Source organism: Anomaloglossus baeobatrachus, chromosome 12 (assembly GCF_048569485.1).
Source record: "Anomaloglossus baeobatrachus isolate aAnoBae1 chromosome 12, aAnoBae1.hap1, whole genome shotgun sequence".
Classification (NCBI taxonomy): domain Eukaryota; kingdom Metazoa; phylum Chordata; class Amphibia; order Anura; family Aromobatidae; genus Anomaloglossus; species Anomaloglossus baeobatrachus.
In genome coordinates, this window is record NC_134364.1 from 68,491,053 (window position 1) to 68,504,124 (window position 13,072).

A 13,072-nucleotide genomic window follows, 5' to 3' on the forward strand; every position below is an offset into this window, starting at 1 on the left:
CTTCTTTCTACAATCATCTGCAACCCCTCTTGAATTCGTAGGCCTGGTATGATGTCATTGCGGTGACGTGATGCACACATTGGCCTGCAAGTCAGAAGGGCTGCGGCCAATCCCAGTAGATAGTAGTAGGCTCGAAGGGAACTGGTCTTAAGGCCATTGAAAACTGTCCGCTAAACTAGGTCCTTCAAATCTTTCATTTAGCCCCACTAAACTGTCAAGGCAATATATTAAACCTTTTAAAAAGTTTAGTTACCTTCTTATGTCACAGATAGTAAAGATACATTTCCCAGTGTTTTAATATTACATCAGGGAGTTCTTCCATCACACAGCATATTCCCCCTTCAAGCTTCAGAATCAAGATCCTACTGTATATTAAAAAGTTGCATCCCATCCTATTTACACCCTTGGAGAAAAGACGATTGACGAAAATTAATGAGCCGCCATAGCTTTCGGCCTTTTCACATCTCTTGGGTTCTTGCTAACAGGAATGAGGATGTAACGTTTAAAATGAAAACAGAAAGTGCTCTGTTTTTTATTGCCATTTTATAACAACGTACGGTATTTTTCGGATTATAAGACGCACTTTTCCTCCAAAACATTTGGGAGGAAAATGAGGGGAGTGTCTTATAATGTGAATGTAGTTTACCAGGAGGTGGAGAATGTGTGCTGTGCTGGCTGCGGTGGGGCTTTGCTGGCTGCGGTGGGGGCTGTGCTGGCTGCGGTGATGACTGTGTTTGGCTGTGGTGGGGGCTGTGCTGGCTGCGGTGATGGCTGTGTTGGCTGTGGTGGGGGCTGTGCTGGCTACGGTCAGGGCTGTGCTGGCCTCGATGATGGCTGTGCTGGCTGCGGTGGGGGCTGTGCTGGCTGCAGTGATGGCTGCGTTGGCTGTGGTGGGGGCTGTGCTGGCTGCGGTCGGGGCTGTGCTGGCCTCAATGATGGCTGTGTTGGCTGTGGTGGGGGCTGTGCTGGCTGCGGTGGGGGCTGTGCTGGCTGCGGTGATGGCTGTGTTGGCTGTGATGGGGTCTGTGCTGGCTGCGGTGGGGACTGTGCTGGCTGCGTTGGGGGCTGTGCTAGCTGCGGTGGGGACTGTGCTGGCTGCGGTGGGGACTGTGTGGAGCAGGGCGATGCAGCATGTGAGATGCTCTGTCAGCGGTGCGGGCTTCAAATAATATTGCCCAGAGTCAGCGTGTGCGCAAATGGAACTCTTGGATCAAGATCTCATCTGCGTACGTGCCTCCTCCGGTCCATTGATCTCCCAGCAGTAGACAACAAAAATGGCGCCCGGAGGTGGCGCATGTGTAGATGAGATCTCGGCTTGTGATTGAGCCGAGAAGTCAATCTGCGTACGCGCCGACTCTGGACGCCATTTCTTTGAAACCTGCACTGCTGACAGAGCATCTGTGACACCCACCGCACTGCCCTGCTCCACACAGCCAGCACAACGCCCGCAGCCAGCACAGCCCCCACCACAGCCAGCACAGACCCACCACAGCTAACACAGCCCCCACTGCAGCGCCTGCACCATCACCCTACTCCAGCACTGCCCCTGCCTCCTGTGACCCAGCTCCACCATAGCTGCCGCCCCCCCTCTAAATTCGGGGTGCATCTTATAATCTGGTGTGTCCTATAAAACTAAAAATACGGCAACTAATTTTTTTTTTTTTTACTTTTTTTTTACCAGACCTTAAAAGAAACCTTAAGATTATACCCCACAGCTCCTGGAACATCAAGAGTTCTAGAGGAGGAAATGGTGATAGAAGGAGTGAGGATTCCTCCGAGGACAACTTTGATGGTGAATTATAGACTGTGACGTTCCAGAGTATCCTGGAAGGAATAATACTGTGAATCATAGTCAGTCCAACACATACGAAATTTCCTTAAATGTTCACTGTCTTTTCAACAAACTTTACATATATCAATAGTTAAGGTGACAATTAGAAACTTTGTTAGATATCTAACTCTATTCTACAGCCAAATTGGTTCAGAGATGAAAACAGGTGAAATTAACTCATTTTGCGGTGCTGAAAATGAATATGATGCTTAAAGGGGTTTTCCAACTACTAGGACAACCTCTTCTGATTCCACATATTTCCCCTTGTAAAATAATAAAGCCTATACTCATCTCCCATACCGGTGCTCTTCCAGCGGTGTCTCCGGGCTTGCGGTAGTGTTGTGATGTCAAGCGAGCCCTGTGTCCATTCAGCTCCAACGTCTGTCTCACCACCTTCAGACTAATTTTCAAGATGCAGAGGAAGTTGTAATTACTTCTGACAGCTTTCATGCAGGCTTATAGAAAAATGGCACCTTTATTTTTTCATAATCATTATTGCATTCTTAGCATCTACTCTATCACATCATTTATTAGTATATTGAGCCAATCAGAAAACACCAACTCAGCTCCGATGACGTAATCCGAGTTACTGTTGCAACACCTATTTCTTCATCGTTCCTTATGGGAGACCCAGACCATGGGTGTATAGCTTCTGCCTCCGGAGGACACACAAAGTACTACACTCAAACGTGTAGCTCCTCCCTCCTAGCATATACACCCCCAGGTAGCCAGTCCTAGCCAGTTTCAATGCTTTGTATTCAGGAGGTCACACACACACATGCATCCTCTGATTTTTGATTTTTGATTTTTTGGATTTCAAAGATTTGGAAGAAAAGCGGGTCCAATCTGGACTCCCGGCTTGTCCCTTCTCACCCCACTGTGTCGTCGGTGCTGTTAAGGTTGATTTTACAAGGCTGGAGCCTTCACATGCCGCGCTCCTTCACCATCCCCTGGGGCTCTGGCTTGAAGTGGGAGCCAACACGGTTCTCACTGCTTTGCAGGAGACCGGTCTCCATCCGCAGCCCTGTTCAGGATTCTGCCGGACGGAGCGTTTAACCCCCCCCCCAGGGACATGGCCCTGCGTCTCAAAAGCTAAGTATTGAGACGTCTTTACCACAGAAAGTGGTCTTTCCAGGGGTCCCTTGTACTTTATTTATTGGGGGGAGTGTGTTATATGTCTGTGGTAACATTTCCGGCCGGTTCTCCAGTTTTCACTGGAGAACCGCGCCAATGGTGCCTGCACGCTGGCCGCATGTTTAAATCTAGGCCCCGGCTTCGCCTGAGGCCTAGTTTCGGTTTCACTGCCCCTGCATAGTAGTTATGCAGAGGGACAGTGTGGCTCCGCCCAGCGGCTGTGCAGCACAGGGAATGGACACTCCTCACTGAGGAAGGATTCCCTCCCCTGTCTACATCATTTGCCCGCTCTCAGAGTAGGCCCCGCCCCCTCTCCTCGCTCCGGTCGCCATTTTATCAGCGTTCTCAATGTCTGCATAGGCACAGAGATACCACATTGTGACAAATGGGGGCCTGGGCTGGGGGACTGGAGGGCACAGAAATGTATGTTAAACGGTCTGGCAAGCCACAACCTCCATTTGTGCAGCTGCTTATATTCTCTGTTTATATACTCTGTTGGGGGTCATTCTGGAGATGCATTCCCTCACAGAGCCCCCACTTCTGCAGCATGTCTCACATCAGAGCAAGGCTGCAAGACTGTTCTTAATATGCACTGCATGTAGACTCGTACTGCCTGTACTGAGCACATAACACAGTGGTCCCTCAGCCTGGAGGCTCATCAGTGGTCCCTCCAGCTGCTCCGGTGGTGCTGAGCATGCATTAGCCCCCTTCAGGGCGCTTCTGCTGCTACGGCTTGCTCAGCAAGCTCTCAGAGGACTCTTCATCTGGTCTCAGTCCCCGTCCTCCTAAAATGGAGACGCAGGGTCCCCTGTCCTCCCCGTCCCGCAGCTCTGATTCACGAGCTGACTCACTGGACGAGGAGGGTGTCTTTACTGGGGGCTCGGACGCTACTTAATGTGCCATTGATCTGTCCAAAGGTGATGCAGATGCTAATGATTTGATTGCGTCCATTATATTTGTACTGGACCTCAATCCGCCTGTATCAGGGGAGTATCCCCCTCTGGCAGAAAGGCATCAGTATACCTTACAGAGAACAAGGAGTGTGTTCCTTAACCACTCCAGTTTTCCGCCCACTGGACCAAGCCCAGAGCCTGTCCTGACAGACGCTCCCAAAGCGTGGTTCTGATGACTGTTTCCCCCTTCCACCACAGGTGGTCAAGGAGTGGGCTCCTTCACCAAGGGTGGTCCCTCCGGTGTCTCGTATTTCAGCCCGGATAGTTGTATCAGTGGCTGACGGCACCTCTCTAAGGATCCCAGTGTACATTAATTCTGTACTGGACCTCAATCCGCCAGTATCAGAGGAACAACCCTCTCTGGCAAAAAGGCACCAGTTTACCTTGCCTAAGAGAACAATGAGTGTGTTACTTAACCACTCCAGTTTTCAGGCCACTGTGACCAAGCCCAGGGTCTGCTCTGGCAAACGCTTCCCAAAGCGTGGTTCTGAGGGCAGTTTTCCCTTTCCACCAGAGGTGGTCAAGGAGCGGGGTCATTCACCAAAGGTGGTCCCTCCGGTGTTTAGACTCTCAGCCCGGACCGTTGTTTCAGTGGCTGATGGCTCCTCACTTACGGCTTTGCTGTCCGCCAGGTTGTCCTTCTGGACAAATCTGTATGGAGGCGGCAAGGGCCTCGTTCTCCCCAGCTCTTGCAGCAGTGCGGCTTTCAAAGCCATCTCTGCTTCTCTGGAGGAGATGCATTCCCTCACAGGGACTCTTTGCCCGAAATGGTTGCCTTAACTTCCAGACTTCAGTCTTTTCATCCTATGCCATGTCTGCCATGCTGGAGACTCTCACCGCACTGCGGTGGCCTCGGCTAATTTCCTCGCTATCCGCAAGCTCCTGTGGCTTCGGAAGTGGAGGGCGGATGCTTCTAAAGAAGATCCTTGCTGGGCTCCCTTTGGCTGGGACCAGACTATTCGGGAACAACTGGATGAAATTATTAAGGAAGCTCTTGGCGGGAAGAGTTCTTCCATGCCACAAACCTAAACCAGGAAACCTGTCCAGGGCAGGAATCAGTCGAGGTTTCGTTCTTTTCGTTCCTCCATCTGATCGTTCTCTAAGCCCTCGGCCTCGTCCACTGGCTCAGCCAAGGATCGTAAACCCAAATGGCGCACGAGAAGACCGCAGGAGATGCTGCCACTAAGTCAGCCTCCTCCTGGCTATCTGGCCACGCCAGCAACGTCCTTGGTCGGTGGCAGGCTCTCCCACTTTGGCGACGTATGGTTTTAACACATCTCCGATCAGTGGGTGCGAGATACCATCTCCCACGGCTACAGGATAGAATTCTATCCAGCCCGCCAAACAGATTTTTTCTCCAACTCCCCCCTGCTCCAAGGCCGCCGCCTTCTCACAGGCTGTGGCATTTTTGCAGGCCACTTGAGTAATTGTACCGGTTCCCGACTGGGAACGGTTCTGAGATTTCTGCTTAAATCTATTCCTAGTACCCGAAGAGGGCGATGCCTTCCGACCTGGATCTCAAGCTTCTCAAGCATGTTCAGGTGCGGCATTTTCGCATGGAGTCTCGGCGATCAATCAATGACCCAAGGAGATTCCCTAGCATCCATCGACATCAGAGATGCCTATCTGCATGTGCCAATCGCAGTTTCACACCAGCGTTGGCTACGTTTTGCATTCAGAGTGGTCCAATTCGTGGCTCTTCCCTTGGGGTTAGCCACGGCCCCTCGAGTATTCTCAAGGGCGGGGCAGCTGTGATTGCGGTCCTGCACCTCTAGGGGTTGGCAGTGATCCTTTTGTCCTGGACAGCCTTCTAGTCTGGGCTTCATCCAGTGCAAACTGTTAGCGGAGTGCCTCGCTCACTCTCGCCACTCTAACCAATTCGGGTGGTTTGTCATTCTGTCCAAGCCCCACTCTGACTTCGACCCAGAAGTTCATATTCCCAGGGACGCAATTCGAGACTCTGTCGGCACTTGTGAAGCTGCCCTTAGTCAAACAGCAGTCCCTCCGCTGGCGGTCGACGTCGTTCCATCAGGCACCTAATACAGGTGCTGGATCAGATGGTGGTGTCAATGGAAGCGATCCCCTTGCCCAGTTCCATCTGCGTCCTCTGCGGCTGGATATTTTCCGCTGTTGGAACAAGCGGACTTCTCCTTCCACGGGGTGGTGGCTTCGCCACAGACCAGGGGCTCGTTTCAGTGGTGGCTTCGGCCCCTCTGTCTCAGGGACGCTCCTTCCTGGCTCCGTCCCGGGTGATCCTCACCAAGATGATAGTCTATCCGGCTGGGGAGCAGTATATCTCCACCATGGAGCGCAGGGCACTTGGACTCGGTCCGAATTAGCCCTCTGGATCAACGTGCTGGAAATCAGAGCTGTGTTTCTAGCTCTCTAAGCCTTTCGCCATCTGTTGGCGGCCAGGCACATTCGAGTCCAGTCAGACAACGCTACAGCGTTTGCCTACATCAACCTCCAGGGCGGGACACTCAGCCGCCTGGCAATGTTGGAGGTTCATCGCATTCTTCAGTGGACGGAGGACTCCTAGTCCACCATATCCGCAGCCCACATCTCAGATGTGGAAAACTGGGAGGCTGATTGTCTCAGCCGTCAAACCGTGGCTCCACGATCCTCAGGTTTTTGCGGCAGACGCACTGGTTCAAGTTTGGTCCCAGCTTCGTCTGTCTTACGTGTTTCACCCTCTAGTGCTTGCCCAGAGTCCTGCGCAAGATCAGAAAGGAGGGCCGTCGGGTCATTCTCATTACTCCAGACTGACCCAGGCAAGCTTGGTACCCTGACCTGCTCCATCTGTCCGTAGAGATGCCATAGCATCTCCCGGACTGTCCAGACCTTCTCTCACGAGGTCCGTCTTTCCGCCAGAACCTGCGGCTCTCAGATTGACGGCGTGGCGTTTGAGTCATGGATCTTGACGACTTCTGGTATCCCTCCTGAAGTCATCTCCACTATGACTCGAGCTCGGAAGTATCCTTTGGCCTTTTGGCCTTGCCGACCTTCCTGTCCCTTCTACAGTCCGGTCTGCAGCTAGGACTATCCCTCAATTCCCTTAAGGGACAGGTCTCGGCTCTGTCAGCGTTGTGCCAGCGGCGTATCGCCCGGCTGGTCCAGGTGCGCTCCTTCATGCAGGGCGCATCTCACATTATTCCACCTTACCGGCGGCCTTTGGAGCCCTGGGACCTTAATTCGGTCCTCACGGTTTCCGGAAACCCCCCTTTGAGCCTCTTAGGGAGGTTTCTTTGTTTAGTCTTTCACAGAAAGTGGTCTTTCTAGTGGCCATAACTTCCCTCTGTTTTGGCCGCACTCTCTTCGGAGTCCTCCTTCATCAAGACAAGGTGGTTCTCCGTCCGACTCCGGACTTTCTCCCTAAGGTGGTTGCTGCTTCCACCTTAACCGGGGCATTTTTTCCTGCCTTCCTTTTGTCCGGCTCCTGTTCATCGCTTTGAAAGGGCGTTGCATACTCTGGATCTGGTGCGAGCGCTCCGGATCTATGTGTCTCGCACCGCTGTTCTTAGGCGGTGCACCTCTCCTTTGTGCTGACCGCTGGTCAGCGTAAGGGCCTCTCGGCATTTAAGCCGACCCTGGCTCGTTGGTTTAGGTCGGCCTTTTTTCCGATACCTACCAGTGTACTCAAGTGCCTCTCCCGCCGGGGATCAAGGCACATTTGATCAGAGCTGTCGGTCCCTCTTAGGCTTTCAGGCCCAGGCTACGGCTCAGCAGGTCTGTCAGACTGCCACTTGGACTAGTCTGCATACCTTTTCGAAGCACTACCAAGTGCATACTCATGCTTCGGCAGATGCGAGCTTGGGCAGACGCATCCTTCAGGCGGCTGTCGCCCATTTGTGAAGTTGGTTTCGCCTACTTCTCAGTTTTTCTGTTTATTCCCACCCATGGACTGCTTTGAGACGTCCCATGGTCTGGGTCTCCCATAAGGAACGATGAAGAAAAAGAGAATTTTGTTACTTACCGTAAATTCTTTTTCTTATAGTTCCGACATGGGAGACCCAGCACCCTCCCTGTTGCCTGTCGGCAGGTTTCTTGTTCCGCGTGTTATCACCGGCTGTTGTTGTAGACAGAGGTTCCGGTTGTTCCGGGTTTTGCTCTGTCTCTACTTGTGGGTGGATGTCCTCCTTCAGCTTTTGCACTAAACTGGCTAGGACTGGCTACCAGGGGGTGTATATGCTAGGAGGGAGGAGCTACACGTTTGAGTGTAGTACTTTGTGTGTCCTCCGGAGGCAGAAGCTATACACCCATGGTCTGGGTCTCCCATGTCGGAACTATAAGAAAAAGAATTTACGGTAAGTAACAAAATTCTCTTATTTTATAAATGCTCTCTGTATACAGTTATACAGTTTTAGGATATCTTCGCTTAGTTTTTTTAGCATATTGATATGTTTCTATATTTTCTTTTCAGCTATACCTCGATAGTTTTTGCTACATATGCGGAGAAGTCACTTAGATTTATCTCAGATCTTCTTTATAGCTAAGCAAAATATGGTGTTAGTAGGTGTTAACATAATTTTTCCTTTGTAGTTTAATTCTTACATTATGGGCCGGATGGAGAAATTCTTTCATGATCCTTTGGTCTTCAATCCAGACAGATTTCATCCTGACGCGCCTAAGTAAGTGTCACGTCCGTACTGTAATATCATCCTTATTGCTCTATGTGTTATGTAGTGAGTATTTCACCATTTTCTGTTTGCAGACCTGGTTATGCATACTTTCCATTTTCTCTTGGACCACGATCGTGTATTGGTCAAGTTTTTGCTCAGGTGAGTTCATATTAAAAAGTGAATAAAGATGTTCCTGGGAAGAGTTTGCCAAGAAGAACAATATTTTTTGGAGCTTGTAGATTTTCTTACCTTATCTCTCTTGAGAGATATCTATTGGGCACATTGAAGCGCAATTGAAGTACTAAAAATGGAGGAGCATCCAAGAGAAATGACCCCACCATAATGTTCGAATTGGAAAAAAATGTATCCTTTGAATATGTATAAATTTACCAATGCTCACCCCCCATGTAATGTCTACGTTCTCTCTGTACAGATGGAAGCGAAAGTTGTAATGGCCAAACTTTTGCAGAGGTTTGAGTTTGAGTTGGTGGAAGGACAAACCTTCAAGATTTTGGATACCGGGACCCTTCGCCCTCTGGATGGTGTAATCTGTAAACTGAGACCTCGAGCAGAACACAAATCCAAAAAATAATCAAAAGCTCAAAGAAATTAGAACAATAGAAGTCAAATAAAAGTTTAGCGCCGTATCCCAACATGACTAGACTAAAATTGGATTAAATGACTACTAGTTGGGATCAGAGCTTTTTATATGGTATATTACAATCAGCAAATTATTACTATTGTACAGACTCCAATGTCTATATATGGTAGATACTGGACGTATTGAAGCATTGTACTGTTTGTTACAGGAATGAGTAAAAAAAATTTATGGAAAACAATCCATTTCTAACACATAATCTAGAGCTGTTCACCTATGTTATTGTAAATGTATAGTAAAGGTTTTGAAGAAGTTTTCTGACTTGTAGTTTTCACACATAGCGAATGTGCTGCGAATCTGCACAGAAAATCATAGGATTTTTGTTTAGTAGAAATAAGTACCAGAAAACTAAGTTCATTACATAAATATAGCACCAGAACCATGCTCATTGCACATATATAGAACAAGAATTAAATTCATAAAACAAATACATCACCAGAACCAGGCTCATAAAATAAATACAGCACTAGAACTATCATCATTACATAAATACAACATCATAATTAAGTTTATTGCATATTTATGGTACTGGAACCAAGCTAATGACATATAAACAGGAGCAAAACCAAGCTCATAACACAGATACAGTACTTAAACAAAGCTCAATACATATAAACAGCATTAGAACTAACCTTAATGATTCAATACTGCACCTGAACTAAAGGGACCCTGTCATATGTAAAAAAAAATGGCCCAGGACATTCAGCAACAACCAACGACCTCACAGCAGGGTCCAGGTTGTTGCTGGATGTCACACACAGCAACATCGCTAGCAACGTCACAAAAGTTGTTCGTTAGCAGCGATGTTGCTAGCAATGTTGCTTAGTGTGACGGGGCCTTTAGTCTTGCTGTATTTTTTTCTAAAATCATTCTCTGCTGTAATTATCTGTACACACCAGGGGGTCCTAGCTGAACAAGGGTTAAGCTGGTGTCACACATAACGACGACGACAACGACGTTGCTGCTACGTCACCATTTTCTGTGACGTTGCAGCGACGTCCCGTCGCTGTCGCTGTGTGTGACATCCAGCAACGACCTGGCCCCTGCTGTGAGGTCGCCGGTCGTTGCTGAATGTCCAGCTTCATTTTTTGCTCGTCACTCTCCCGCTGTGACACACACATCGCTGTGTGTGACAGCGAGAGAGCGACGAAATTAAGCGATCAGGAGCCGGCACTGGCAGCTGCGGTAAGCTGTAACCAGCGTAAACATCGGGTAACCAAGGGAAGACCTTTCCCTGGTTACCCGATGTTTACGCTGGTTACCAGCTTCCGCTCTTGCTGCCAGTGCCGGCTCCTGCACTGTGACATGTGGCTGCAGTATGCATCGGGTAATTAACCCGATGTATACTGTAGCAAGGAGAGCAAGGAGCCAGCGCTAAGCAGTGCGCGCGGCTCCCTGCTCTCTGCACTGTGACATGTAGCTGCAGCACACATCGGGTTAATTAACCCGATGTGTACTGTACCTAGGAGAGCAAGGAGCCAGCGCTAAGCGCGGCTCCCTGCTCTCTGCACATGTAGCACAGCGACGTTATGATCGCTGCTTCTGCTGTGTTTGACAGCTAAGCAGCGATCATAACAGCGACTTACAAGGTCGCTGTTACGTCACCGAAAATGGTCACGTAACAGCGACGTCGTTGTCGCTGTCGCTAAGTGTGACACCAGCTTTAGATATAGTGTTATCTCGCTCTTTCTTCTTCCAGTTATAATTAGTTCTGTGGATACGTCCTCAGACCAGAGTGATAACTTATGAATTTTATAATTTCTCTATGACACACAGGACTAGAACCCAGCTTATAATATACAGTATATACAGAAACTAAACCAAGCTTATAAAATTGATACAGCATGGAAACATGGACACAACATAAACACAGCAACTGAAGCAAGCTCATAATATGAATACAGCACCATAACCAAGCTCATTACATATACTCAGCATCATAACATGAACGCAGAAGCAAGCTCAACATCAATGCAGCACCAGAATTTAACTCATATAAATATAGCATTAAGACTAAGCTCTTTACATTAATACAGTATCAGGACCAAGGTTATTACCTATATACAGCATCAGAACCAATGTCTTTACATAAATAGAGTACTACAAACAGGCTAATTACATAAATACAGCACCAGAACCAGACTAATAAAATTAATAGAGTAAAGAACCAGGCTCATTAGATATATACAGCATGAGAATGAAACTCATAATAAAGCACCAAAACTAAGCTAAATGTATATATTTAGCCCCTTAGCCTAGTTCAGTACATGAAATCAGCCCCGAAACTAATTCCACCCATTAACATGCTTGAATTTTTGCAGTCAGTGCTACAGTAGTGATCACAATTGGTGGAAGAATAAACATTTACATTCCTATAGGTGAATGGGAGTGGTTTTATTTTTTTGGGTCCAGACCATCATGATGACTTCTAGCCTTGTTTCAATCTTTATTTGGCCTAGACCATCATTATGATTTCTTCTGGCCTTGTTTTTTTTTCTTTCTTTGGCCCAGACCATCATGATGATTTTTTCTGGCCTTGTGTCATTCTTTCTTTGACTCAGGCTGTCATGATAACTTCTTCTAACCTTGATTCATTCTTTCTTTGGCCGAGACCATCATAATGACTTTTCTTTGTCGCTCCATTGGGAGACCCAGACAATTGGGTGTATAGCTTATGCCTCCGGAGGCCACACAAAGCATTACACTTAAAAGTGTAAACCCCTCCCCTCTGCCTATACACCCCCCCGTGCATCACGGGCTCCTCAGTTTTATTGCTTTGTGGAAGGAGGCACACATCCACGCAAGCTCCACATTTTAGTCAGCAGCAGCTGCTGACTATATCGGATGGAAGAAAAGTGGGCCCATACAGGGCCCCCAGCATGCTCCCTTCTCACCCCACTCTGGTCGGCGGTGTTTGTTAAGGTTGAGGTACCCATTGCGGGTACAGAGGCTGGAGCCCACATGCTGTTTTCCTTCCCCATCCCTTAGGGGCTCTGGGTGAAGTGGGATCCTGACCGGTCACCAGGCACTGGGACCGTGCTCCCTCCGCAGCCCCTGGGGGAATCTGCTGGACAGGACACCGGGTATCATCAGGGACAAGGCCCTGCTACTCTGAGGTACTCTGTGTCCCCTTGGGGACGGCGCATAGAGCGCCTGTTTAATGGACACTGCAGCAGCTGCTGGGTGTGTTTGTGCGCTGGGACTACCGCGCTGACCGCGCTTGTTTGCCGGCCGCGCTTATAACTTTAGTCCCCGGCTTTTGCGGCCTAGTACCGCATATTCCCGCCCCCGGGCCTGCCAGTCAGGGGTAAGGGCGGGACGCTGCACTGGACGTCAGCGCTGAAGGCTGGAGCATACTTTGTATCCTCCTCCCCCCTCACTGAGCACCGTGGGGCACCAGATTCCCGCACTTTTACAGGCACGCCCACGGCTCCCTCCTCCTCTCTGAACGCCGGCAGCCATTGCTACAGCACTTCAGACGCTGGAGAACTTCAGAGGGGAGACAACTCCGAGCTCCACAGCTCTGGGAGGCCCAGGCAGGGAATCTGGTGGTCACACAACCGCTGAGAGCGGTCGGTAAGCCGCACCTGTTACTAGGTGCTGGTCCCCCTGAGTGCCGAAGTGTATATTTATATGCTTATATTGTATACATTTACTCTGTACGGCCGCACTACTAGCGTTTGGCTATATACCCTCACTGATTACTAAGAGGAGAAACAGCATGTCGTCCGCAAAAAGCAAGGGTACCAAAGCACAGGCTTACTTTGCAACCTGTACCTCATGTGCGGCAATGCTTCCTGCAGGTTCCACCTACCCTCATTGTGTGCAATGCTCGGCCCCGGTGACACTCACTCAGCCGGAGTCTCAGCCACTGGTG

General features: G+C 49.2%; 1 protein-coding gene across 1 annotated transcript in view; it reads left to right on the forward strand.

Annotated features, from left to right (window-relative positions):
* LOC142258225 (cholesterol 24-hydroxylase-like) overlaps positions 1 to 9,382 on the forward strand; it is a 71,946-nt gene extending 62,564 nt beyond the window's left edge. Inside the window, exons 12-15 of the mRNA XM_075330735.1 lie at positions 1,682 to 1,792; positions 8,458 to 8,546; positions 8,630 to 8,696; positions 8,971 to 9,382. Of these exons, the coding sequence (XP_075186850.1) occupies positions 1,682 to 1,792; positions 8,458 to 8,546; positions 8,630 to 8,696; positions 8,971 to 9,129 (426 nt within the window). The 3' untranslated portion in view covers positions 9,130 to 9,382. The remainder of the gene's footprint in view (positions 1 to 1,681; positions 1,793 to 8,457; positions 8,547 to 8,629; positions 8,697 to 8,970) is intronic.
* Positions 9,383 to 13,072: the final 3,690 nt, after the last annotated feature.